The 27,430-nt window shown below is 38.2% G+C and overlaps 1 protein-coding gene across 17 annotated transcripts in view; it reads left to right on the forward strand.

Moving 5' to 3' along the window:
• Nucleotides 1–27,430, forward strand: part of CADPS2 (calcium dependent secretion activator 2) — a 555,001-nt gene that overhangs the window by 358,455 nt on the left and 169,116 nt on the right. For all 17 annotated transcript variants that reach the window (XM_040472104.1, XM_040472105.1, XM_040472110.1 and 14 more), the window contains one exon: nt 4,312–4,378. In XM_040472104.1, the coding sequence (XP_040328038.1) occupies nt 4,312–4,378 (67 nt within the window). The remainder of the gene's footprint in view (nt 1–4,311; nt 4,379–27,430) is intronic.

The following is a 27,430-nucleotide window of genomic DNA, read 5'->3' on the forward strand; positions in this document are numbered from 1 at the left end:
TAGTGTCTTATTGAGAATTTTGGCATCCATATTCATCAGGGATATTGGCCTGTAGTTCTCTTTTTTTACTGGGTCTCTGTCTGGTTTAGGAATCAAAGTAATACTGGCTTCATAGAATGAGTCTGGAAGTTTTCCTTCCCTTTCTATTTCTTGGAATAGCTTGAGAAGGATAGGTATTATCTCTGCTTTAAACGTCTGGTAGAACTCCCCTGGGAAGCCATCTGGTCCTGGACTCTTATTTGTTGGGAGATTTTTGATAACCGATTCAATTTCTTCACTGGTTATGGGTCTGTTCAAGCTTTCTATTTCCTCCTGATTGAGTTTTGGAAGAGTGTGGGTGTTTAGAAATTTGTCCATTTCTTCCAGGTTGCCCAGTTTGTTGGCATATAATTTGTCATAGTATTCCCTGATAATTGCTTGTATTTCTTAGGGATTGATTGTAATAATTCCATTTTCATTCATGATTTTATCTGTTTGGGTCATCTCCCTTTTCTTTTTGAGAAGCCTGGCTAGAGGTTTATCAACTTTGTTTATTTTTTCAAAAACCCAACTCTTGGTTTCATTGATCTGCTCTACAGTTTTTTTAGATTCTATATTGTTTATTTCTGCTCTGATCTTTATTATTTCTCTTCTTCTGCTGGGTTTAGGCTGCCTTTGCTGTTCTGCTTCTGTTTCCTTTAGGTGTGCTGTTAGATTTTGTATTTGGGATTTTTCTTGTTTCTTGAGATAGGCCTGGATTGCAATGTATTTTCCTCTCAGGACTGCCTTCGCTGCATCCTAAAGCGTTTGGATTGTTGTATTTTCATTTTCGTTTGTTTCCATATAGTTTTTAATTTCTTCTCGAATTGCCTGGTTGACCCACTCATTCGTTAGTAGGGTGTTCTTTAACCTCCATGCTTTTGGAGGTTTTCCAGACTTTTTTCTGTGGTTGATTTCAAGCTTCAAAGCATTGTGGTCTGAAAGTATGCACGGTATGATTTCAATTCTTGTAAACTTATGAAGGGCTGTTTTGTGACCCAGTATATGATCTATCTTGGAGAATGTTCCATGTGCACTCGAGAAGAAAGTATATTCTGTTGCTTTGGGATGCAGAGTTCTAAATAGATCTGTCAAGTCCATCTGATCCAATGTCTCATTCAGGGCCCTTGTTTCTTTATTGACCGTGGGTCTAGATGATCTATCCATTTCTGTAAGTGGGGTGTTAAAGTCCCCTGCAATTACCACATTCTTATCAGTAAGGTTGCTTATGTGTATGAGTATTTGTTTTATATATTTGGGCGCTCCAGTATTCGGCGCATAGACATTTATAATTGTTAGCTCTTCCTGATGGATAGACCCTGTCACTATTATATAATGTCCTTCTTCATCTCTTGTTACAGCCTTTAATTTAAAGTCTAGTTTGTCTGATATAAGTATGGCTACTCCAGCTTTCTTTTGGCTTCCAGTAGCATGGTAGATAGTTCTCCATCCCCTCACTCTCAATCTAAAGGTGTCCTCAGGTCTAAAATGAGTCTCTTGTAGACAGCAAATAGATGGGTCTTGTTTTTTTATCCATTCTGATACCCTATGTCTTTTGGTTGGTGCATTTAATCCATTTACATTCAGTGTTATTATAGAAAGATATGGGTTTAGAGTCATTGTGATGTCTGTATGTTTTATGCTTGTAGTGACGTCTCTGGTACTTTGTCTCACAGGGTCCCCCTTAGGATCTCTTGTAGGGCTGGTTTAGTGGTGACAAATTCCTTCAGTTTTTGTTTGTTTGGGAAGACCTTTATCTCTCCTTCTATTCTAAATGACAGACTTGCTGGATAAAGGATTCTCGGCTGCATATTTTTTCTGTCTAGCACCCTGAAAATCTCGTGCCAATTCTTTCTGGCCTGCCAAGTTTCAAAAGAGAGATCAGTCACGAGTCTTATAGGTCTCCCTTTATATGTGAGGGCACGTTTACCCCTTGCTGCTTTCAGAATTTTCTCTTTATCCTTGTATTTTGCCAGTTTCACTATGATATGTCGTGCAGAAGATCGATTCAAGTTACGTCTGAAGGGAGTTCTCTGTGCCTCTTGGATTTCAATGCCTTTTTCCTTCCCCACTTCAGGGAAGTTCTCAGCTATTATTTCTTCAAGTACCCCTTCAGCACCTTTCCCTCTCTCTTCCTCCTCTGGGATACCAATTATGCGTATATTATTTCTTTTTAGTGTATCACTTAGTTCTCTAATTTTCCCCTCATACTCCTGGATTTTTTTATCTCTTTTTCTCAGCTTCCTCTTTTTCCATAACTTTATCTTCTAGTTCACCTATTCTCTCCTCTGCCTCTTCAATCCGAGCCGTGGTGGTTTCCATTTTGTTATGCATTTCGTTTAAAGCGTTTTTCAGCTCCTCGTGACTGTTCCTTAGTCCCTTGATCTCTGCAGCAAGAGATTCTCTGCTGTCAGCTATACTGATTTCAAGCCCAGTGATTAATTTTATGACTATTATTCTGAATTCACTTTCTGTTATATTATTTAAATCCTTTTTGATCAGCTCATTAGCTGTTGTTATTTCCTGGAGATTCTTCTGAGGGGAGTTCTTCCGCTTGGTCATTTTGGATAGTCCCTGGCATGGTGAGGACCTGCAGGGCACTTCCCCTGTGCTGTGGTGTATAACTGAAGTTGGTGGGCAGAGCCACAGTCAGACCTGATGTCTGCCCCCAGCCCACCGCTGGGGCCACAGTCAGACTGGTGCGTGCCTTCTCTTCCCCTCTCCTAGGGGCGGGATTCACTGTGGGGTGGGGTGGCCTGTCTGGGCTACTTGCACACTGCCAGGCTTGTGATGCTGGGGATCTGGCATCTTAGCTGGGGTGGGTAGGCAAGGCGCACAGGGGCAGGAGGGGCAGGCTTAGCTTGCTTCTCCTTAGGTGATCCACTTCAGGAGGGGCCCTGTGGCAGCAGGAGGGAGTCAGATCCGCTGCCGGAGGTTTGGCTCCGCGGAAGGGCAGAGTTGGGTGTTTGCGCGGAGCGAGCAAGTTCCCTGGCAGGAACTGGTTCTTTTGGGATTTTGGCTGGGTGATGGGCGGGGGAGATGGCGCTGGCGAGCGCCTTTGTTCCCCACCAAACTGAGCTCTGTCGTCAGGGGGCTCAGCAGCTCTCCTTCCCTTTGTCCTCCAGCCTTCCCGCTTTCTGAGCAGAGCTGTTAACTTATGACCTCCCAGCCGCTAAGTCGCGCTTGCTGTGGGAACACAGTCCGTCAGGCCCCTCCGCTTTTTGCAAGCCAGACTATGGGGCTCTGCTTGGCCGGCGAGCCGCCCCTCCGCCCCGGCTCCCTCCCACCAGTCCGTGGAGCGAGCACCGCCTCGCCGCCCTTCCTACCCTCTTCCGTGGGCCTCTCGTCTGCGCTTGGCTCCGGCGACTCCGTTCTGCTAATCCTCTGGCGGTTTTCTGGGTTCTTTAGGCAGGTGTAGGTGGAATCTAAGTGATCAGCAGGACGCTTGGTGAGCCCAGCGTCCTCCTACGCCACCATCTTCCCTCTCCCTCACTAGAGCAATTTTTAATTTCTTGTTTTTCCTCCTTGATAAACTTGATAAGCTTACATCTATATATATTCAGTAAGAATATTCTCAAATGATTGACTCCTTTATTCATTTCAATTCACATTGTTAATAGCAATGCACAGTTCAACATAGTTTCAGCCAGGGCTTTTGTTTAATTACACCATGTTCTCTTCACCTGAACTTCATAGTTAGGAAAATTTGCAGCAAGATACTTTCTGTAAATCAGCTAAACCTCCAAATTATGAGGCCGGCAGAGACCTTAGAAATCAGCAAAGCCAGTCTTGCCATTTATAGTTGAAGAAACAGAAACCGAGATTGGTGCTGGCACAACTTGGGGTCACCCAGCTGGACAGTGACCCTTCACTCAGGTTCTTGACTGTACAGCCACTTCTTCTGGGGCCCCACTTCTCAGCCACGGTCATCTGAGAGCTGAAACACTGAGTCTTCTAATCCCCAGTTTGTAGTCTTTGTCTATCCTAAGAAGTGTGTTGTAAGCATAAAATTCCCACTGATTCTTTGATTATTCTTTCTAGCTCCATCGCAGCTCAATTTGTAGTAAGAACTGACAAATTGATAAGCCCCATAAATCAATTCCCTTTCAAGAACCTAGAATAAGCTCAAGTCGTTTTATAACACAGAAGCTACGTGTTTTCTCCATTTTCAAATGAACTAGACTTTGCCTTTAGCAGGCTGGTCTCCAGAACGAATACCTGTGGAAGAAATATGATTGCACAGAGCCACAGCATCATTCATCTAAAATATCTTTTGCTTGTTTTTCTTACCAGGTATTTGTATGCCCTTGGACAGAAGGTCTGGAAAAGATGGAAAAAACGTTACTTTGTTCTTGTTCAGGTTAGTAAGTTTTTTTTCCTGTTACACAACCGGTCTAAGAGCAGTGCTCAAACTTTCGTTTGGTGGGTTATGTCTATAGGTATTCACTGTTAGAAATTAAAACTGAAACTTTTAAGTATTTCATTTTAAAATAAAAGTAGTGAATTTCTTTACATGCCCACACAAGTAACATTTTTATGTAAAATAACTTTTGAACCAAACAATTTAGGGAAATGAGTAATATTATTCCAGGTTTTCACACATCTCTTTAATGTCTAGCTTAATAGAATGCAGCTATATTTTCATATCAGGTTCTACATTCAATCTGTTGTAATATCAGATGAAATTTAGCCTCTGGAAAATTCCACTGTACACACAGAGAATAGCTGTGAGAAATGCAGATGATGTCTGAATATTACAGTTTTGACCTCACAGATTCCCTGAAAAGATCTTAAAGTTCTCCAGGATTGCAAAACCACACCTTGGGAACCACTGCATCATTCTGATATTTTATAGATAAACCATAATACTTAGAAGCTTCCATTTTTACATAAATAGGACATTTTTTTATCACTTATTCACATAACGGTAGCTTTAAATTTCCAGGACTGGTAGATATGTTTGTAATAGGATTCTGAATATTATTGGATTATTGGAATATATGTTCTGGCTGACTCTTCCTTGTTTTGTTAGTTTTTAATCATGGATAACCTTTACTCCTAGAATATACTCATTAAATTAAATTTACATTAAAGAATAACTTCTAAATAGTAGTCATTCCATTCTGTGATGAATCCAAGCTATTTTGTTCCCAGTGGTTCTATAGAAAAAAATGTTCTTGGTGGTATTAACGTAAAACAGTCTCTAAACTCTTGTCGATTCTTACCCACACATTAAGCAAATTTAAATGGACTAGATCAGAATAACATGGTGAAATGCCAAGGAAGGAAAACTGTCATTTTTCTGTCTTCCATAAGTAAGGTTATCTATCCGCTTTTGGATGTGCCACAATGGCATGGTAACTTCATGAAAAGTGTAAAAATTCAGTCAAAACTAGTTTTATCTATGTGGAAGATAGCCAGCCTATTTGGTTAAAATGTAGCATTTTCTCATGTGATTAGAACGAATATTTGGCCAGCTGCTTTAACAAAAGATGCATATATGTGTGCACAGCATACGTTGGCAGTCCTGATATAAATAGATTGAGTAAGGGGCTCCTGTTTGGAGTTGAGTGATCTGCCCTCCAAAAACCATACCCATAAAATGTCTTCTTTGGTTTCCAGGTTTAATTTCTTTCAATTGGCACAAGCATTTAAATGCATTTACCAAGCAGTTTTAATGCAGATCTTTCTGGACATTTGATTTTATTGCTATTTACAGATGTCTCACATCTAATGTGACAAGTTTACATTAGCGACTTGTCTTTATCAAATCTTTCTAAATCACTCAAGTGATTTTTCATAGTAGCTGCTTTTTCATAGTCATACTCAGTGCATTTAGGTAGAATCTTAATTCCATATTTTTAATAGCTGATGTGACTGGCACAAACCTAGCTGACTCTTAATTAGCATGAACTTTTACTTATTAATTATTATGTTTTTTATTTTTACCTTTTTAAAAAAAACTTTATTTTTTAGAACAGTTTTAGGCTCACAACAAAACTGAGAGAAGATACAAAGATTTTCCATATATCCCCTGTCTTCACATATGCCATGGCCTCCCATTATCAACATCATGTGATACATTTGTTACCAAGGATGAATCAACATTGACACATCATAATCATCCAATGTCCATTATTTACAGTATGGTTCACTCTTAGTGTTATATATTATACGTGTTTGGACAAATGTATAATAACATATATCCACCATTAAATGTCGTACAGAGTATTTTCACTGCGCTAATAATCCTATGTTCTCTGCCCATGAATCCCTTCTCTCCCCCATGGCAACCACTGATCTTTTTATGGTCTCCATAGTTTTGCGTTTTCTAGAATGTCATATAATTGGAATCATACCCCATGTAGCCTTTTCAGATTGGTTTATTTCACTTAATAATTTCAATTTCCTCCATGTCTTTACATAGCTTGATAACTCATTTCTTTTTAGCATTACGTATTCCATTGGCTGGGGGTGACTGGGTGGCTCAGTCGGTTAGCATCCGACTTGTGATCTCTGGGTTATAATTTCAAGCCCCACATTGAGTTCCATGCTGGGTGTGGAACTGACTTAAAAAAAAAACACACACACACATTGTCTGGATGAATCATAGTTTATTCATTCATTCACCTATTGAAGGCCATCTTAGTTGCTTGTAAGTTTTGTCAACTATGTTTAAAGTTGCTGTAAACAGTCCTGGGCAGTGTAGACATAAGTTTTTCAATTCCTTTGGGTAAATACCAAAGAATGCAATTGCTGGATGTTTTAAAGAATGAGTCAGAGAATGTTCATTAGTTTGGAGATCTGGTTAAGTGACAAGCTAAGAGAGTTTCTGTTATATTGATCATATGAAAATTGGCTTTATTATTTATTAGATCAGTCTTGAGAGATCAGATGATTGCCTCATGCTTTTGGCCAGGTAAAGTTTTAGGTAATCCTTTTCTGCATACTGTATTTTCTAGCATATGATCGCAAGAATCAAAAGTTACAGAACAAACGTATACTTTGATCACCCTATAAAAGAGTTTAGAAATGAAAGAAAGAATTAGAATACTTTGAGATCATTTGAGGAACATTAACCGTGTCTTTGGGAAGCTAGAGAATTGGCTCAGTAACAAAAATAAGTTTGACATTTTCAAAGGCAAAATTTAAGCCCATAATTAAAATTTAATTTAAAGCCATATACTCCATAATTGGAATTTAGAAAAAAACATCACCAGACAATAATGAATTCAGATTTATTCTACCTGAGGTACCTTCTTAAAATCTGAAGTCCTATTTAAGCCTTATAATTTTGCACAAATATATGTATACACATGCATTCATACAGAGAATTCCATGCCCACATGCATTGAAATAAACATGCCAGTACACTGGCAACTTGTTCGAGTTTTAAATACAATTGAATCTTCCTTTCAATTCCAAACGTAATGGGAAGACAAATTGAATGCGCACATTTCCAAATCAAGATGGATGTGTATGGAGATTCAGTGAGAGTGGCCAATTGGGAGGAACTGGGTAGTTTTTATTAGTATTTTTAAAGATAGCTCTCATTCTCTTGGCATGCAGCCTGTAGGTTCATACCTGCAGGCTGCATTATTGAAAGGTGAAGGAGTCATTTTTCTAGGGAGGACACTGTGCCCCTGCTGTGTCCACTGCTGCCATCGGCAGGATGGTGCTTTGGCGATAATGTGAATCTCATCACCACTTGTGAGTGTGTATTATATGAGTGATATAGCTGGAGATACAGCCATCAGCTCAAGAATTTGTACTCATAAAAATTGATCGCGAGACTGGTTTGGCCAGCTGCAAAGTCATTGTTCAAAGTGAACACTCGAGGGGCTGCTGAGGTGAAAAGACTTTCACATCAACATTTAAAGCAGAGTCCAAAATGGGAAAATAAATTATTTGTTAATATGGGGTGCTTTTCTAGCTTCTAAGTAAGATTCTAAGTAAGTAAGATTTGGTCTCCATTTAGATTCTGAAGTCAGTATAATAACTGTGTTAAATAGATTTTCATGTTTCTTAAGAGGCTGCTTTTTTTTTTTCAATGAATGAATGAAAGTAAATGTTGATTCAAGCCAAACTGAAAGAACAGTTGATTTTGAAGAATATGTTTGAAATCTTATCAAAATTAAACTTATGTTTCTTACTCATTTTTCTTATACTTCTTCAGTGTTTTACTATTTGATTTGGAGTATATCATTATTGTGAAGAACTTATGACACTAATACATTTTTGTTCATTATAGTCCAACCATTTAATAGTCTTAAAATTCTCTAAGATTTAATCAAAAGGAATTATTTCATAATTCTGTGTTCTGCTAATGCCTATTCAAATAACTGTCCCCATGTAGTGCATATTCTGTAATCCAGATATTTCTGAAGCACTCTCACCTACTACTGTAGGTATTGCTGTATTTATTCTAATACTTATTAAGCAATAGTAACAGGCATTTATGCAATGCACTTTTTAACACAGAATGAGGTATGTTTGAGGGATAGGTGTTATGATCCCTGTTGTACAGATACAACTGATACACAAAGGGGTTATGTTATTTACCTGGAATTGGAAAGTTAGTATGTGATAGAGTCAAGCATTCAAATCCACATATAGTCTAGAGAGTAGACTTTTATTTTCTCTGTCATCGTGCTATGATTAAATGGATGCACACAAGTACAGTTGATGTGAAGACAAATAGATATAGGAATAATCTCTGTGGATCATTCATTTCATGAGGTGCAGAGCATTTTTACTAGAAACGGCTAGTGATAGCATAGTGTCGTGCTCATGAAGGGCACTTATTGTGTGACATCACTGGAAACTGACATCAGTGTTGTGTTGACTCTGTATCAAAGTGTTCACTGCTTGTTGTCAGTGTGCCAGAATCATGACTTGAAGTTCTGCAAACAACAGCAGGCTATCAAGACATAATGTTAATTACATGCACATCAGCTGAGTTGGCACAGGATGTAAACAGTCATCCATGTCACTGAGTGATCTGTACATGCTACAAACATGCGAGAAGCACTCTGTTTAGTGAGATGCCATCAAAATCTGCTTTAGACTTTAAAGAAGTGACTGCCCTAGTGTCTTGCTATCTGAAATCTTCAGCACACATGGAAATCCACTGCAGCAGGCTACTGTCACATATCAGAGAAGGCCACTACTGGATGAAACGCTATGGTCTAGATTTAGTCTGAGGTCATCAGCTATGTTGGCTTGTAGTAATATGAAGTGGACAAATACACTGTTGAAAGATGCAGAAAATCATGGGATAGTAGCTCTCTAGCTTTATGTTTTAAATTAAAATTTACAAACCCAGGGCACGTACAGTGTAGGATGAAATCAAATCATACAAAAGTACTTATGGAGAAAATGAAGTGCCTTTATCAACAACACCCCTACCACCATTGCCACATTATTCCATTCTCCTTTTTAGAGGACCATTGCCAAGTAACCATTGCCAGTAGAGTGACCTTTTTTTTCTTTAATTTTTTTTAATGTTTATTTTTGAGAGACAGAGACAGAGCGTGAGTGGGGGAGGGGCAGAGAGAGAGAGAGAGACATAGAATCTGAAGCAGGCTCCAGGCTCTGAGCTGTAGACACAGAGCCCGACACGGGGCTTGAACCCATGAACCCCGAAATCATGACCTAAGCTGAAGTCAGATGCTTCACTGACTGAGCCACCCAGGGACCCCAGTAGAGTGGCCTCCTAAACTTCTACCAGTGTGTGTATGTGTGTGTATGTGTGCACACACACCTATCTTAATGGAATTATTCCATATACTGTGTGTGCATTGTTTTGATCCCCTTTACAAAATATTACAAGTTGCCATATTGGTATATAAAAATCCACTTTATTCTTTTGACCAGATGATTGGATCCCATAGTACGGATAACATAATCTATGTAACAGTTCCCCTTTTCTGGACATTTAAGTTCCTCTTTTTTTAATGAGCAGTGGTACAAGCAGCATATGTACAGTTTTTACATATTAAGTTTTGTGTGTATGTGGGCATATTCTTGTAGAAATGAAATTACTGGGCCAAAGGGCTTGGATACCTATAAGAAAAAGTAAGATTATAAACCTTTAGATGACTCATGAGTACTTAGTCACCAGAACTTCAGCTTGTTTTTTCATTTATTATTTTTTATAGTTAATAAATAGTCCTTATATGTCAAGTAGCATATGTTATTTTGTCTTTCAAATTGCACACCTGTAATATGAAAGAAAATGGAAAATTCTATTGACTTGGGGGCTTATTTGGAACAAAATGTTAGAGGATAAGAAATTTTTTCTTAGGTTTTATTTTTTAAGATAACTTTTGCTTTGTGATCAATTGAGTTTTCCATAGCAAAAAGAATAGTCATTTGATATGATTTACCCTTGGATATTAACTAACAATGCATTTACTCTTCAAAATAGTTCTAAAATATGAACTATTATGTGATCGTTTACCTGTATCTCAAGAGCTAAAATTATAAAAGACAAGGTGGAGTGAACATTAGGCTGGATTTAGTAAGGAGAATCTCATATGGGTTAGGTGGTGATCTCAATGCAAAACTGCCTCTTTTATATAGCCCCTGTGTTCCCTTAAAATGTTTGTTGTTATTTAGATTCCAAGGAAATGTCGGATTCCTCTTATTGTATAGCTCATACCTGCAAAAAAGCGCAAAGGACCTAGGAATGAGGATTGTCTGATGTTGTAAAGTCAGCATTAAATATTGGTGGGCTATTTTTTTTTGAAAATGGCTTTACAAGTGTCCACTTTTAAATGTTGTGTGTACGTATAGCTTATGTGTATATTTACGTGCATGTACAGTATATCTTTACGTATACGTGTACAGCGTGCTTGCCACGTAGTAAAGACTCAGTGAAGATTGAAGTGAATATAGCCTGTCCTTTAACTTAGGCTTCTTCTCAGACCTTTATGTGGACCATAAAATTGGCTTACATTTGGGCATACGTGACAAAACCTAGGTGTCATGTTTGATCTGCAGCCCACACAGTGCCCCACTTACTTCCAGTCCTCCCCGTTTTCTCTGCTGCTGTACTAGCCGAAACCACTGTCCCCTTCCTACAGACTCCCACAGCATTATCCCAGCTGCTTCACCGCCATTCTCCTCACAACCTATTGCTTGCATTGTCCAAATAATCTATTTGAGGCTTAACTCCGATTCTGCTACTTCTCGCTGCTTAAATGGTTCTATGGCTTCCCATTACACTTAGAATTACCCCGACCACGACCTGGGGAAGATGCTACAGAATCTGTCACTAACTTCGTCTTCGGGGAGTCTTTCCCGGTCACACTGAGCAGCACTTCAACTTGCAAGGTTCTGCCCCCAGATAAATTACAGTGCCAAGAATTGTAGTATTGCACCTCACTGTCACTAGCCTCCCTCTCCAAACATATCTCAAATAAATACGTAACATGGGTTTAGTTTTTAGTGTGTGATTATGAAGATATGCCTTGAATTAAGTCCCCTGCCTTTCTTCCATCTATGGTTGTTCGGCGACTCATAAATATCTCTGTAGAAATTCTGAACATTCTATTGCTTTCATTTCTCCGTGTCTGGCTCATTCTATCCTTTCAAGGGTCGGGTCAGATATCATCTCAAATGGGCCTCTTCTGCTCACCCAATCTAAAAGTACCTCTCAACTCACTCCCTGTCCCAGTACCTTATTTTATATTTTTTCAGAGCATATTCCTAATCAGAATGATCTTTTTATTTAAATTGTCTTTGTATTATTTCTTTACCCCTTCTAGAATATATGCTCCATGAAAATAAGGGTCTTGTATTTCTTATAGTCTACTGTGAGTAGAAACTATATGTTAAATTAATATATGTGTGTCACTCTCAGCAGTGTAAAAAGACCGTCTTTCCCCTCTTTAGTTTATACACTGATTGCTAAATCTCTTTTATGCCATTTGGTCAAGGCAATAAATATATATTCCCTTCAAATCCATCATGGTCTTGAAGAAGATATATTCCTTTTCCTTGATTAAATTAAGCTGTGGGATTTTTTTTTTTTTTTTTTTTTTTTTAATAACTCTAGCAGCACCTTTGGCCTCTGCCAAGAACGTTTCCAGCTAAGGATTTTTTAAGCCTTAATCTTTACTGAAATTAGATGGTGGCAGTTGCTAAGCTGCCAGCTGTTAACATGATCTCTGCAGTAGGAATACAACATGCGAACCTGAATGCTGTGGTCTCTAAAAACTCATAGTTAGCCCTTGCACATGTGGACACAGGTGTTGAACAGGTTGGCAATTGAAAATGAAATGGGAGGATTCCCAGAGCAGATGCAGATTTTACCTTGTGGGACCTCAGCCACCTAAGTTAAGGTGCCCTGTCAAAGGTAATGATGCCAAAACCTGATTTAATGCTGTCCTCAGATTAAAGTCTGCTTATATCCCCCAATTCTCAATAAATCCATTCTTTATGGAGTTAAGAGTGGATTGGGTTAAGTATATGAATGTTTATCATTGCTGTGTCTTTCCACCAAAAGGATTTTCAGTTGCAGTGTAGTATATTATACAAGCTTTGTTCAGTAATGTACAAGTAAGCTTTTAAGTGAAAATAAATACTAGGTCAGACCACCTGTTTTTATCTAATTCCCTGGCATGTGGTGATGGGGCAGAGTGCAGGCTGCAAAATCTCTAGCTTGGGAGTGCAGGGAGCAGGGTGACCCCCTTGGTCCCATCGCTCCTTTTAGCCACATGTTTTGACTATTAGTGCCACTTCTTTCAGAGGGCAGCTTCTCCCCGTGACCCTTAATTTGGATCTTGGCTGGCAAGCCAGTAGCTACAAGGTGTTACCACCATTCAGAAGGATTCACTAACATATACGTTGCGGCCTCATTGTAGGGTTTGTTTGCCTCAGGAATGCGATTTCACATGACTTTGCAAAAGAGATGGGTAAAGTAAAAGCTCTTGGGGTTAGTCAAGGAATCCAAAGAAGCTCAAAATGCCACATCATTTTATGGACCTAGAACCAGGAGCCAGTGACTTAAAAGGATGGTGTTCATAGTTAGTTGCTTCTGGAGCCCATGTATTCGAAATTCAAACCGTACTTTGTTCAGTTGTCTCCTGGGTCAGGTTTCCTCATTCTTAGCAGTAGCTTTGTCAGTCTGTGGTGTTGTGTTCCTGTTCCATCTGTACTCTCCGTTAAAACCCTCGGCCCAGTTACCTGTGACAGAGTCTGGGTCTTTTGAGTGACTTTTGAGATGTGAAAATATTAAAGGTACGAAGTAAAATAAAACAAATGTTTAATACCTTATCATTTAAATCCCCATGGCTTTAGAAATTAGGTGATTCCCCTGAGGTTGTGAAGGGGTTTGTTTTTTAGGCTTTAGAATTTCTAAAGATCTTGAATGTGCTTCTCCCAATTTTATATATCTATCATGTTAAATAATTATTTAGAGCTAGCTAGAAATACAACACTAGAAATAAAGCCTAGAATAGCAACTGAAACTGTATTTCAAGTTATATAAAGAAAGAGCACTGATCTAAGCTTTTCACACCGTGTGTAATAAAACAAGCCCTTTGGGTAATTTTGAAGACTAGATCTTAAATGGCAAGCAAACTTTTAGCATTTTAGGTGGGTTACACATATCAAGTCTACGTTCTTTATTTTTATTTTTAATGTTGGTTTATTATTGAGAAAGACAAAGTGTGAGCAGGGGAGGGACAGAGACGGGGAGATACAGAATCCAAAGCAGTCTCCAGGCTCTGAGTTGCCAGCACAGAGCCCGACGTAGGGCTTGAACTTACCAGCCGTGAGATCATGATCTGAAGTTGGACGCTTACCTGACTGAGCAACCCATGTGCCCCTAGTCTGGTTTCTTTAAGGCATGACCACATGAACTTGATATATGTCTCAGAGATCTTTAGAGATGAAACCTTTTTAAAAAGATGAATAATTTTAAAAACCTACATTAAAATCTATAGCCATGATACTATCCATTAGAAATAAAAGGGATACTAGCTAAAACTACATTTATAGGCATCTCTATCTTCTCTTTCTCAGGTTGTTGTTCATTTACATATCCATTCAGCAAGTACTTTAAACATTGTCCACTGTGTTCTTAATGGGAAAGAAACAACCTGGGGAGAGAGGGAGGGAGACAGGGAGGAAGCCAAGCGAGGCTGGGAAACAAGCCGAGACAGCAAAGCCAACAGCCCTCCCATCATTCACAGCAGAGAAGCATATGGCCTCACAATCAGTTCAGTCCCCAAATCAGCCAGGTGCCTCCCCTGTGTTAGAACAACGAAGCACATCTCCAACCCCCAATGAAATGATCCTTGGAATACACAAAGGAAGAGAGTTGAGAGAAGGAAGATGGTTTCCTGACAGCTGGGTTTGGTTGTTTGGGAGACTGCTGCTCCACAGGCAAGCCAGTGCCAGTGCTCCACATCAGTTACCTCTGATTGTCTGAGAAACCCTGTGGCACGCATTATCGTGGTCTCTTTTACAGAAAATCAGACTGAGGTATAGAAGAGTTAAAATGATTTTCCCAAGGTCATGTCAAAGATGAGTTGGAAAGAATAAGTAACTGAGGAGGAATGAAAGTGTGACTTTCATTTTGCAATAACAGACTCGTGTTAAACTGGCCTGTGAAGGGGACTTCACTTCCATTTGAAATACAGTAAAACCTTGGATTGAGAGCACAATTCATTCCGGAAACATGCTTGTAACCCAAAGCACTTGTATATCAAAGCGCATTTCCTCATAAGAAATAATGGAAACTCAGATGATTCACTCCACAAACCCAAATATTCACATAAAAATGATTATGATGCTGTAATATAATACAAAACAATAAAATGCACAATATAAAGAAAAACAAATTAACCTGCACTTACCTTTGAACACCCTTGTGGCTGGTGTGAGGGAAAGGAGAGAGGAGGGTTATTGTGTAGGACAACTTTCACTATCACTAAGGGAATCACTTCTATCTATTGGCTCAATGGAATCTTGTTCTTTAAGTGCAGATTTAACAAGGAACTTATCCAATGATACTTGCTTTTGCCTCCTTTTAAGGATTTCGCAGATATGGGACATTGCATTGTTAAACAGATTTATCATTCTCGCACTGCTACCGCCTTCTGGGGGTTGTACTTTTCTACAAAGTTTGCCACATTTTACACACCTCCTTAATCTCTTTGAAGCGAGGGGTTCCTCTGCCTTTATCTCCTTCTCCTCTGTAGATGATATGCAGATGTTAGACTTCTTATAAAATCTTGCAATTTCAGCCACTTGCATACCTCACTCACACTTCTCGATGATTTCCTTCTTAACATCCACCGTAATCATCATCTTATTGCCTTTCTTTTCAACTTTTTCTGCATGGGGGCCATTGTATAAGCTCACACGATGTTGACTACAGTACAGTATTAATAAACTCTTGTAATATACTGTACTTAACGTAACTGGCAATAAGGTAACAGAAGAAAGAGTCTTTATTTACAGGCAGCCTGACCTAGAATGAAGCAAAGCATTCCTAAGCTTACTCTTGTATGGAAAAGCAAAGGACTATCCATAAATGCTTTGAAGTGACAAAAATACACCAGTGCCAGTTGTGGGCACCTTCCAGTGTTCTGAAAAATCACTGATTTCTGCCAAACACTGTGGCCTGAGCCCAAGCATCTGAGCATGGGAGACGATCACCCACAGTCCTGCACAGAGAGAGAGAGAGAGAGAGAGAGAGAGAGAGAGAGAACAACCCTTTAACAAGTTAAAATTTACTAGAAATGTTTGCTCGTCCTGCAGAACACTTGTAGAACAATCTGTTGGCAATCCAAATTTAATGTACCTTAATATGATTATCTTTAGAGAGCTCTTTTCTGGCCAAATTATCAAAAATATACCCCTTTAACTATCATTCTCTTTACTCTGCTTTTTTTTTTCTTGGAGACAATTCACGACTCAAAATTGTTTTAGATATCTCTTTGTTTATTTGTGATTGAGTCTTCTCCGTTCTCTCTGTGTGAGATTGATTTCATTTTTCTAATTTTTTCTCTGATTCTGATGCTGGGGGATTTGTTGTAATCCTCAAGAACTAGAAATATTCACTCTAGATGCTCAGTGAATATTTGTTGAATGAATAAGAGAGTGTGAAATACCCATAAGAATGGAAGAAGATATGAAAATTATAAATGCACATGAAGCAAAAGTCAGTTATTTACCATTCTGATTAGTAGGCAAGGAAACACTAACTCCCAGATCTGTAAAAAATACCAAAGAAGGACAAAATACAGCTTTCTAAAAGACCAGATTACATTCACATTAGTCTTCAAACTGTTGCGTTAATATATTGTCCCTTAAAATAATTTTGTGCAACTTCTAGATCATTATAACTTTTCACCATAAATTAGTTGCAGTGGATATAGTTTCTAACATAAAACCGTTTATTAATTGTAAGCATGCCTAGTAGAATCTAAATGCTGTTGTGAATCTATATCTACCTGTAACCATGGAAAATTGAATATCAGTAGCTTTTTTCCCCTCGAGTTCTTATTTCCATGGCTCTTTCCCAACAGAAATTTACTCTTGGGAAATAAATATTATGTTTTAGAATCCTATCTGATCACTGTATCATGCTTCTCTGCAATTAAAGAGTCTACAAAATTGGAATTAAAAAAAAATTCCTGTGAAGTCCTAACCACTGGTGTCTTAGAATGTGACTTAGTTGGAAATAGTGTTGTAATTAGGATGAGGTCATAGTGTAAAAGAGGGGGGGCTCTAAGCCAGGATGACTGGTGTCCTCGTAAAGAAGAAGGTGTTTGGGAGTAGTCCTGCACACAGGGAGAGCGTCACGGATAGGTGAAAGCAGAGGTGGAGATGATAGTTCTACAAACTAAGATATGCCAAAAATTGCTAGTAAACCACTAGAAGTGATGGGAGAGACCCAGGATAGATGGTCCCTCACAGCCCTCAGAAAGAACCAACCTTGATTTTAAACTTCTCGCCTCCAGAACAGGGAGACAATAAATTTCTGTTTATGCCACATAAACAAACTTTAGCAGAGAACAGATTGCTAACACATGCAAAAAAATAACATGGGAAAGACAAAAAGCGGCTTTCACTAAAAATAGCTCCATCATTACATCTTTTTTAAATATTTTGTTTTGAGAGAGAAAGAAAGCACATTGCATGAGCAGGGGAGGTACAGAAGGAGAGACTCCCAGGCAGGCTCCATGCCCAGTGCAGAGCCAGATGCTGGGCTTGATCCCACGACCATGAGATCATGACCTGAGCTGAAATCAAGAGTCAGATGCTCAACTGACTGAGCCACCCAGGTGCCCCCATCATTACATCTTTATATACTAAACACCCAGATTTATTTCCCCTTCTCCCTCTGTTTGAACAAACCAAGTTAGTTAAACTACCTCACCTGAATAAAATTAAGACTTTGAAAAGGAGAAAGCAAACTGTTATAAACAAAAGGCTTTCAGTATTAAAAATTATTTTATGTTGATGTACATTTGCAATGATAAGTAGCAGAAAACTGATAAAAGCATATAAATATATGACAAAATTTAAAGGACAATTATTAAACATAAAGTTTATTGGAAATGCCCATCTTAATGAGCTGGATATGGCTTCCCTTCCCAATTTATCTGTAAATGAGTATTTTTCTAAAATAAGAAAAGGTTTCAGACTGACTCCTTGTTTATAGTGTTTGAGATATAAGCATGAATGAACTCGGCTCACCTAAGTAGGTTTATGGAAATGGTTTTGTCACATCACTCAGTTTCTCAACCGGTGTGTGTGTGTGTAAGTTCCTAAATTAGATTCCCCCAGCACATAGTGATATATCATAAAAAAATATTTTTAATATTCTGTCATCTTATAACTAAATTAGTTCCTTTCATAACTTTGCCAAAAGCAAAAAATGCAAAAGCCATCTAATTTTCAAATACTTTGTTTTGCCTCTGAATGTAGAGCACCACAGCACTGCAGCTGGAAAAATTCCTATGCACATCTCACTACATAAATGCCTGCTAGAAAATGAAAATTGGGTTAGAGAGAGCTGTTCATTTCTACTTCTCTCCAGCTTGAGTTTGAAGAGGTAAATCCTCCTGTCAGTTCTCTAGTAGGAGATGAAGGGGAATCAATGAGGATTTCCTGTCATTTGCCGAAATCAGACCTTGCAAGATCACTGTTTGTTTGAGGATGGAGAAAGGGGCAGGGTAGTGTGGAGACCTATGGAGACCTATCAAAGGATTCTGTAATATTAAAATCAAATATACTGATTTTGTTTAATTTATAAGAAACATGGACACTATTGAAAAGTGAAAATGAGAGTTGGCTGAGATTAATAAAAGAGCTCTAAAAAATAAGGCAAAAAACAAGTTGATGTCCACATTTTAGGTAATGTACAGAATGAACACGACATAGATGAAATCAGTAATATGGAAGACCAGAGAAGCTTCAAAAGTGTGAAGTCAAAACCCTACCTACCTATACTAAGGAAAGAAAGCAAATACTCAGTATGACCAAAATCTGCTTATCTAAATGGGAAGAGAGCACAGATAAAACAGAAGTAGTGATAAGAGCAATGGTGAAAATAAAAATAAAAGGAACATTTTCTGATATTTCAAAGAAATTAGTCTGCAGAAATACAGACTTCCCACATTTCAGGAAATTTAGTGAGAGGAAGGTATTTTCGATTTCTTCTAAAACATTTTTTCAATTAAAAATGTGTGTTGAGTGTTACACTCAAATACAGAAATTAGTAGAGTTAGATCTACAGAGAATTAATGGAAAATTGACTTGAGAATTTGGTATACATCCAAGATCTGTAAGTCACCTTCCTGAAAATATATAAAGAGGAGCTCCTGGTATTTGAGATGAAGGAGTATAGTTTCTCGGGAATAGGAAACTTAAAATAGAAAAGAATTAAAGAGTAATGATAGAAAATATAGCTGAATCTCTATTAATGTTATAAAATACTTTGAGCCCAACACTTGTAAACATGAGGATTGTTCCTGAACAAGTTGTGGATGTATGAAGTAATTATAACAAGATGTGAAACATAAACTCAAAGTTAATGAATACAGTAATAAAAACAGGCTGTACTCCTCAAGTTATGTAAGAAACAATCAGAAATTAGTTTATATTTTCAATAGAGAAAATATGGGGTCAACTCTGTCCTTGAAAAGTTTTAAAGTCTACAAATTAGGATGCCTAGAAAACTTTAGTAAACATAAAACAGAAGACAGCAGGGGCGCCTGGGTGGCGCAGTCGGTTAAGCGTCCGACTTCAGCCAGGTCACGATCTCACGGTCCGTGAGTTCGAGCCCCGCGTCAGGCTCTGGGCTGATGGCTCGGAGCCTGGAGCCTGTTTCCGATTCTGTGTCTCCCTCTCTCTCGGCCCCTCCCCCGTTCATGCTCTGTCTCTCTCTGTCCCAAAAATAAATAAACGTTGAAAAAAAAAATTAAAAAAAAAAAAACAAGGCAGCAATAGGCATGTGGTAAATAGAAGTTTTAGGAGTCAGATTCTCAGAATGGGATTAAAAAACAAAATCCATATGTATGGTGACTTTCCAGGATACACCACAAAAAAAAAAAAAAAAACAGTAAGAACAGAGAGAGAAAGCGTGACAATATTTAGACCAAGGAAACTTTAAGAGCAGTATTAAACACATCAAAGGGTTATAATTTTATATTCATTAAAGATATCATCAACAATTAGTATAAAACAAATAATGGTTGTTAAAATGTCAATACTAGCCAAAGCAATTTACACATTAAATACAATTCTAATCAAAATAGCACCGGCATTCTTCACAGAGCTAGAATAAACCCAAAATTTGTATGGAACTGCAAAAGACCCCATATATAGCCCAAGAAATGTTGAAAAAGAAAACTAACGCTGAAGGCATTCCAATCCCAGACTTTAGCCTATATTACAAAGCTGTAATCATCAAGACAGCATGGTATTGGCACAAAAACAGACACATAGACCAATGGGATAGAATAGAGAACCCAGAAATAAACCGACAGATGTATGGCCAACAAATCTTTGACAAAGCAGGAAAGCGTATCCAAAGGAAAAAAAGACAGTCTCTTAAGCAAATGGTGCGGGGAGAAATGGACAGCGACATGCAGAAGAATGAAACTGGACCACTTTCTTACACCATACACAAAAATAAATCCAAAAGGGATGAAAGACCTAAATGTGAGACAGGAAACCATCAAAATCCTACAGGAGAAAACAGGCAGCAACCTCTTTGACCTCAGCCGCAGCAACTTCTTGACATGTCGTAAGAGGCAAGGGAAAGAAAAGCAAAAATGAACTATTATGACCTCATCAAGATAAAAAGCTTCTGCACAGCAAAGGAAACAGTCAACAAAACTAAAAGGCAACCTACAGAATGGGAAAAGATATTTGCAAATAACATATCAGGTAAAGGATTAGTATCAAAAATCTATCAAGAACTTACCAAACTCAATACGTGAAAAACAATCCAGTGAAGAGATGGGCAAAAGACATGAATTGACACTTTTCCAAAGAAATCCATATGACAAACAGAGGCATAAAGAGATGCTCAATATCGCTCATCATCAGTGCAATACAAATCAAAACCATATTGAGATACTACCTCACACCTGTCAGAGTGGCTAAAATTAACAACTCAGGAAACAACAGATATTGGCAAGGATGTGGAGAAAGGAGAACCCTCTTGCACTATTAGTGGGAATGCAAACTGGTGCAGCTGCTCTGGAAAACTGTGGAGGTTCCTCAAAAAATTAAAAATAGAACTACCCTACAACCCAGCAGTAGCACTTCTGGGAATTTATCCAGAGGATACAGGAGTGCTGATTCATAGGGGCATATGCACCCCAATGTTTATAGCAGCGCTATCAACAATAGCCAAATTATGGAAAGAGCCCAAATGTCCATCAACTGATAAATGGATAAAGAAGATGTCACATATATTTATTTATATTATGTTATGTTATACTATATATATGTATATGTATATATATAATGGAATAGTACTTGGCAATGAAAAAGAAATCTTTCCATTTGTGGATGAAACTAAAGGGTATTATGCTAAGTGAAGTAAGTCAGTCAGAGAAAGACAGATCTCACATGATTTCACTCATATGTGGCACTTGAGAAATTTAACAGAAGACCATAGGGGAAGGGAAAGAAAAATAAGTTATAAACAGAGAAGGAAGCAAACTATAGGAGACTCTTAAATACAGAGAACAAACTAGGGTTAATGGGGGTGAAAGGTTGGGGGGGGGGGGTGGGATGAGCACTGGATGTTGTATGTAAGTGATGAATCTTGGGAATTTACTCCTGAAGCCAAGACTGCACTGTATGTTAGCTAACTTGACAATCAATTAAAAGTAAAATAAAAGGCAAAACAAATGAAACAAATGATGTATTGAATATGTACCTGAAGAAGATAATAAAAGAATAATGCATAATGCCTCAAATTACTTGCTATTCAATTTCTTTCTCATAACCTTAGTAGTCTTAGTAGTCTTTTATTATAGATTCTTACATATAACTGTATATTTTATAGCTATCTTAAATGATAATGTTACCATAGAATATATGAGGTAATTGGCTTATGTGGGAAAACAGGATAAGCTTTAGAATGCCAATTATAAAATAAGGTGGTATATTAGAAGGAGTACTAACTGTATCTGAGGAGAGTTATGTTTCTAGACTCAAGATGACATTTTCGTTCTGAGTGACCTTGGGAAAGTCAGTTTGCTCTTCTGTGAACTCTGGAGTAGAGATCATTATCTCCAGGGCCCTGAACCCCGATCCCCCAATACTAGTATGTCCTATGGAATAATCTTATTTTTTCTTTTCATTGAAGCTTAACTCTGGGTTTTAATTATTAGTGATTTAGTGAGACCTGAGTCCTCTAGATATCATAGTCTCTAGTTTCCAAATGTTCTTAAGATCCTCCCCACCCAACTGACATCTATAATTCTATCAAATGTAACAGTATTTTATTCATTAATATTTACTGATTAAATATCTTGTAGAATATTAGGACAATACTATCAGAAAGTAAACCTACAATGCTGAGAAATCCAATCCCATCTATACTATTACATAATACATATCTTACCATTTTTCCTGATGAGTTTTCAGTTTGCAGTGCTTATAATATTTCGGCTTTACCTTTTTCTTATAGTAAAAACATAAAATATAGCAAGGTCTCACATGAATCAGATGTTTTTGAGGAAGTTAAGAATTTCTTTTTAATATAATCACTCCCTAATTGCCATTTTTCAATTATTCTTTGATATTTCATTTTGTTTTTTTCCTAGTGATCTTGTGATTTTAATGGGTTTCTTAGGACTGTGATCACATCGTAGCTATTGGTATACCTGGAAGACTAAGACCTGGTTCCTCCGTGGCTCTTAAAAGTGGGTCCATCACACTCTGGGTGCTTCAGACAGCCTAGTTGGATAAAGGAATGAACTTAGCCTCATGTTTATTGTTTCCTGAACATTTTAAGTACAGTGTTTGACATTTTAAAAAATCTAATATTACTTGAATGGTAAGTGGAGGAGGATTCATTTAAGAGTACAAGTAGGGGGGGCGCCTGGGTGGCTCAGTCGGTTGGGCGTCCGACTTCAGCTCGGGTCATGATCTCGCGGTCCGTGGGTTCGGGCCCGCGTTGGGCTCTGTGCTGACAGCTTGGAGCCTGGAGCCTGTTTCAGATTCTGTGTCTCCCTCTCTCTCTCTGACCTTCCCCCATTCATGCTCTCTCTCTGTCTCAAAAATGAATAGACGTTAAAAAAAATTTTTAAAAAAGAGTACAAGTAGGGTAATTTGGACTGCTAGACTATTAGTATTTTTTTTTAAACAAGGTAAGTATGTGATCTGTCCTAACAAAGATAATAGATTTTCAAACGTTGGCTGAATAATTTTATTAAATTGAAATAAGTTTAATTTCCCAGAGAAATTAAAAGGCAGGGACGATATGCCAGGCACTGTGGGAGCCAGTGAGTCACAAAGAGACAACAGCCAAGTAAATGCAGTTAGGTGTGAAGGGGACAAGTTTGTAAGGGTGCTAGAGGGAGGAGGAGGGCTTACTAGATTAGGAAATCTATATAAATCATGCAATTTCAAAGGTGGAGGTGATCTATTCCTGCTTGGGAGTTCAGGTAGAGAAATGAATAAAAGTGGACAAGTCTTGCTGGGGAGCCTGTCTGGAGTACCAAACACAGTGGTAGCTATAAATTCCGACTAATATTTGTGGGAGATATTTTTGCAAGCCATGCAGAGAAGGCAGACCTTTCTGTGCTAGTCATCTTTCTCCCAGCAGATTCCAGATTGTTCGTGTGGTGATGTGTCAGGAGACTTTCTTTCAGCCAGGTTTATATGATTCTTCCAAATGAAAGAATAAAAAGGGGAACTTTTTGGATAATTGGCTTGATATATTTCCTGTTTTGTTAACAATTGGTCACAGAAGTATTACTTTGTGTAGTAGTCCCCTGAAATCTAATAATTATATTTTAATTATAAGACAAATTTGAACATTTTTTTACACTTTGTATTTCAGCTTTATTTATGCTTCCTGTTAAGAACATCTGAGTTTTTTTTTAATACGAAATTTATTGTCAAACTGGTTTCCATACAACACTCAGTGCTTATCCCAATAGGTGCCCTTCTCAATACCCATCACCCACCCTCTCCTTCCTCCCCCCCTCCAACACCCCCCCCCCCCCATCAACCCTCAGTTCTCAGTTTATAAGAGTCCTTTATGTTTTGGCTCCCTCCCTCTCTAACCTCTTTTTTTCTTCCTTCCCCACCCCACTGTCTTCTGGTAACCTTCTCAGGATCCACATAGAAAGTGAAAACATATGGTATCTGTCTTTCTCTGTATGACTTATTTCACTTAGCATAACACTCTCCAGTTCCATCCACATTGCTACAAAGGGCTATATGTCATTCCTTCCAATTGCCATGTAGTATTCCATTGTGTACATAAACCACAATTTCTTTATCCATTCATCAGTTGACAGACATTTAGGCTCTTTCCATAATTTGGCTATTGTTGAAAGTGCTTCTATAAACATTGGGGTACAAGTGCCCCTATGCATCAGCACTCCTCGATCCCTTGGGTAAATTCCTAGCAATGCTATTGCTGGGTCATAGGGTAGGTCTATTTTTAATTTTTTGAGGAACCTCCACACTGTTTTCCAGAGTGGCTGCACCAGTCTACATTCCCACCAACAGTGCAAGAGGGTTCCCGTTTCTGCACATTCTTGCCAGCATCTACAGTCTCCTGATTTGTTCATTTTGGCCACTCTGACTGGCGTGAGGTGATATCTGAGTGTGGTTTTGATTTGTAGTTCCCTGATGAGGAGCGATGTTGAGCATCTTTTCATGTGCCTGTTGGCCATCTGGATGTCTTCTTTAGAGAAGTGTCTCTTCATGTTTTCTGCCCATTTCTTCACTGGATTATTTGTTTTTTGGGTGTGGAGCTTGGTGAGCTCTTTTCGATTTTGGGTACTAGCCCTTTGATATGTCATTTGCAAATATCTTTTCCCATTCCGTTGGTTGCCTTTTAGTTTTGTTGATTGTTTCCTTTGCAGTGCAGAAACTTTTTATCTTCATGAGGTCCCAATAGTTCATTTTTGCTTTTAATTCCCTTGCCTTTGGGGGTGTGTCAAGTAAGAAATTGCTGCGGCTGAGGTCAGAGAGGTCTTTTCCTGCTTTCTCCTCTAGGGTTTTGATGGTTTCCTGTCTCACATTCCGGTCCTTTATCCATTTTGAGTTTATTTTTGTGAATGGTGTGAGAAAGTGGTCTAGTTTCATCCTTCTGCATGTTGCTGTCCAGTTCTGCCAGCACCATTTGTTAAAGAGACTGTCTTTTTTCCATTGGATGTTCTTTCCTGCTTTGTCAAGATGAGTTGGCCATACGTTTGTGGGTCTAGTTCTGGGGTTTCTATTCTATTCCATTGGTCTATGTGTCTGTTTTTGTGCCAATACCATGCTGCCTTGATGATGACAGCTTTGTAGTAGAGGCTAAAGTCTGGGATTGTGATGCCTCCTGCTTTGGTCTTCTTCTTCAAAATTACTTTGGCTATTCGGGGTCTTTTGTGGTTCCGTACAAATTTTAGGATTGCTTGTTCTAGCTTCGAGAAGAATGCTGGTGCAATTTTGATTGGGATTGCATTGAATGTGTAGATAGCTTTGGATAGTATTGACATTTTAACAATATTTATTCTTCTAACCCATGAGCACGGAATGTTTTTCCATTTTTTTATAACTTCTTCAATTTCCTTCATAAGCTTTCTATAGTTTTCAGCATACAGATCTTGTACATCTTTGGTTAGATTTATTCCTAGGTATTTTATGCTTCTTGGTGCAATTGTGAAGGGGATCAGTTTCTTTATTTGTCTTTCTGTTGCTTCATTATTAGTGTATAAGAATGCAACCGATTTCTGTACATTGATTTTGTATCCTGCAACTTTGCTGAATTCATGTATCAGTTCTAGTAGACTTTTGGTGGAGTCTATTGGGTTCTCCATGTGTAGTATCATGTCATCTGCAAAACCTGAAAGCTTGACTTCATCTTTGCCATTTTGGATGCTTTTGATTTCCTTTTGTTGTCTGCTGATGCTAGAACTTCCAAGACTATGTTAAACAACAACGGTGAGAGTGGACATCCCTGTCATGTTCCTGATCTCAGGGGGGAAAGCTCTCAGTTTTTCCCCATTGAGGATGATATTAGCTGTGGGCTTTTTATACATGGCTTTTATGAGGTTTAAGCATGTTCCTTCTATCCCGACTTTCTCGAGGGTTTTTATTAAGAAAGGATGCTGAATTTTGTCAAATGCTTTTTCTGCATCGATTGACAGGATCATATGGTTCTTATCTTTTCTTTTATTAATGTGATGTATCACGTTGATTGATTTGCGAATGTTGCACCAGCCCTGCATCCCAGGAATGAATCCCACTTGATCATGGTGAATATTTCTTATTATATGCTGTTGAATTCGATTTGCTAGTATCTTATTGAGAATTTTTGCATCCATATTCATCAGGGATATCGGCCTGTAGTTCTCTTTTTTTACTGGGTCTCTGTCTGGTTTAGGAATCAAAGTAATGCTGGCTTCATAGAATGAGTCTGGAAGTTTTCCTTCCCTTTCTATTTTTTGGAACAGCTTGCGAAGGATAGGTATTACTCTGCTTTAAGTGTCTGGTAGAATTCCCCAGGGAAGCCATCTGGTCCTGGACTCTTATTTGTTGGGAGATTTGATAACTGATTCAATTTCTTCACTGGTTATGGGTCTGTTCAAGCTTTCTATTTCCTCCTGATTGAGTTTGGAAGTGTGTGGGTGCTTAGGAATTTGTCCATTTCTTCCAGGTTGTCCAGCTTGTTGGCATATAATTTGTCATAGTATTCCCTGATAATTGCTTATATTTCTTAGGGATTGATTGTAATAATTCCATTTTCATTCATAATTTTATTTGGGTCATCTCTCTTTTCTTTTTGAGAAGCCTGGCTAGAGGTTTATCAATTTTGTTTATTTTTTCAAAAACCCAACTCTTGGTTTCATTGATCTGCTCTACAGTTTTTTTAGATTCTATTTTGTTCATTTCTGCTCTGATCTTCATTATTTCTCTTCTGCTGGGTTTGGGGTGTCTTTGCTGTTCTGCTTATGTTTCCTTTAGGTGTGCTGTTAAGATTTTGTATCTGGGATTTTTCTTGTTTCTTGAGATAGACCTGGATTGCAATGTACTTTCCTCTCAGGACTGCCTTCACTGCATTCCAAAGCATTGGGATTGTTGTATTTTCATTTTCGTTTGTTTCCATATATTTTTAAATTTCTTCTCTAATTGCCTGGTTGACCCATTCATTCTTTAGTAGGGTGTTCTTTAACCTCCATGCTTTTGGAGGTTTTCCAGACTTTTTCCTGTGGTTGATTTCAAGCTTCATAGCGTTATGGGTCTGAAAGTATGCATGGTATGATCTCAATTCTTGTATACTTATGAAGGGCTGCTTTGTGACCCAGTATGTGATCTATATTGGATAATGTTCCATGAGCACTCAAGAAGAAAGTATATTCTGTTGCTTTGGGATGCAGAGTTCTAAATATATCTGTCAAGTCCATCTGATCCAATGTATCATTCAGGGCCCTTGTTTCTTTATTGACCATGTGTCTAGATGATCTATCCATTGTTGTAGCGGGGTATTAAAGTCCCCTGCAATTACCACATTCTTATCAGTAAGGTTGCTTATGTTTGCGATTGTTTTATATATTTCAGAGCTCCTGTATTCGGAGTGTAGACATTTAAAATTGTTAGTTCTTCCTGATGGATAGACCCTGTAATTATTATATAATGTCCTTCTTCATCTCTTGTTACAGCCTTTAATTTAAAGTCTTGTTTATCTGATATAAGTATGGCTACT

Source organism: Herpailurus yagouaroundi, unplaced genomic scaffold, assembly GCF_014898765.1.
Source record: "Herpailurus yagouaroundi ecotype Mexico unplaced genomic scaffold, PumYag 100, whole genome shotgun sequence".
Classification (NCBI taxonomy): domain Eukaryota; kingdom Metazoa; phylum Chordata; class Mammalia; order Carnivora; family Felidae; genus Herpailurus; species Herpailurus yagouaroundi.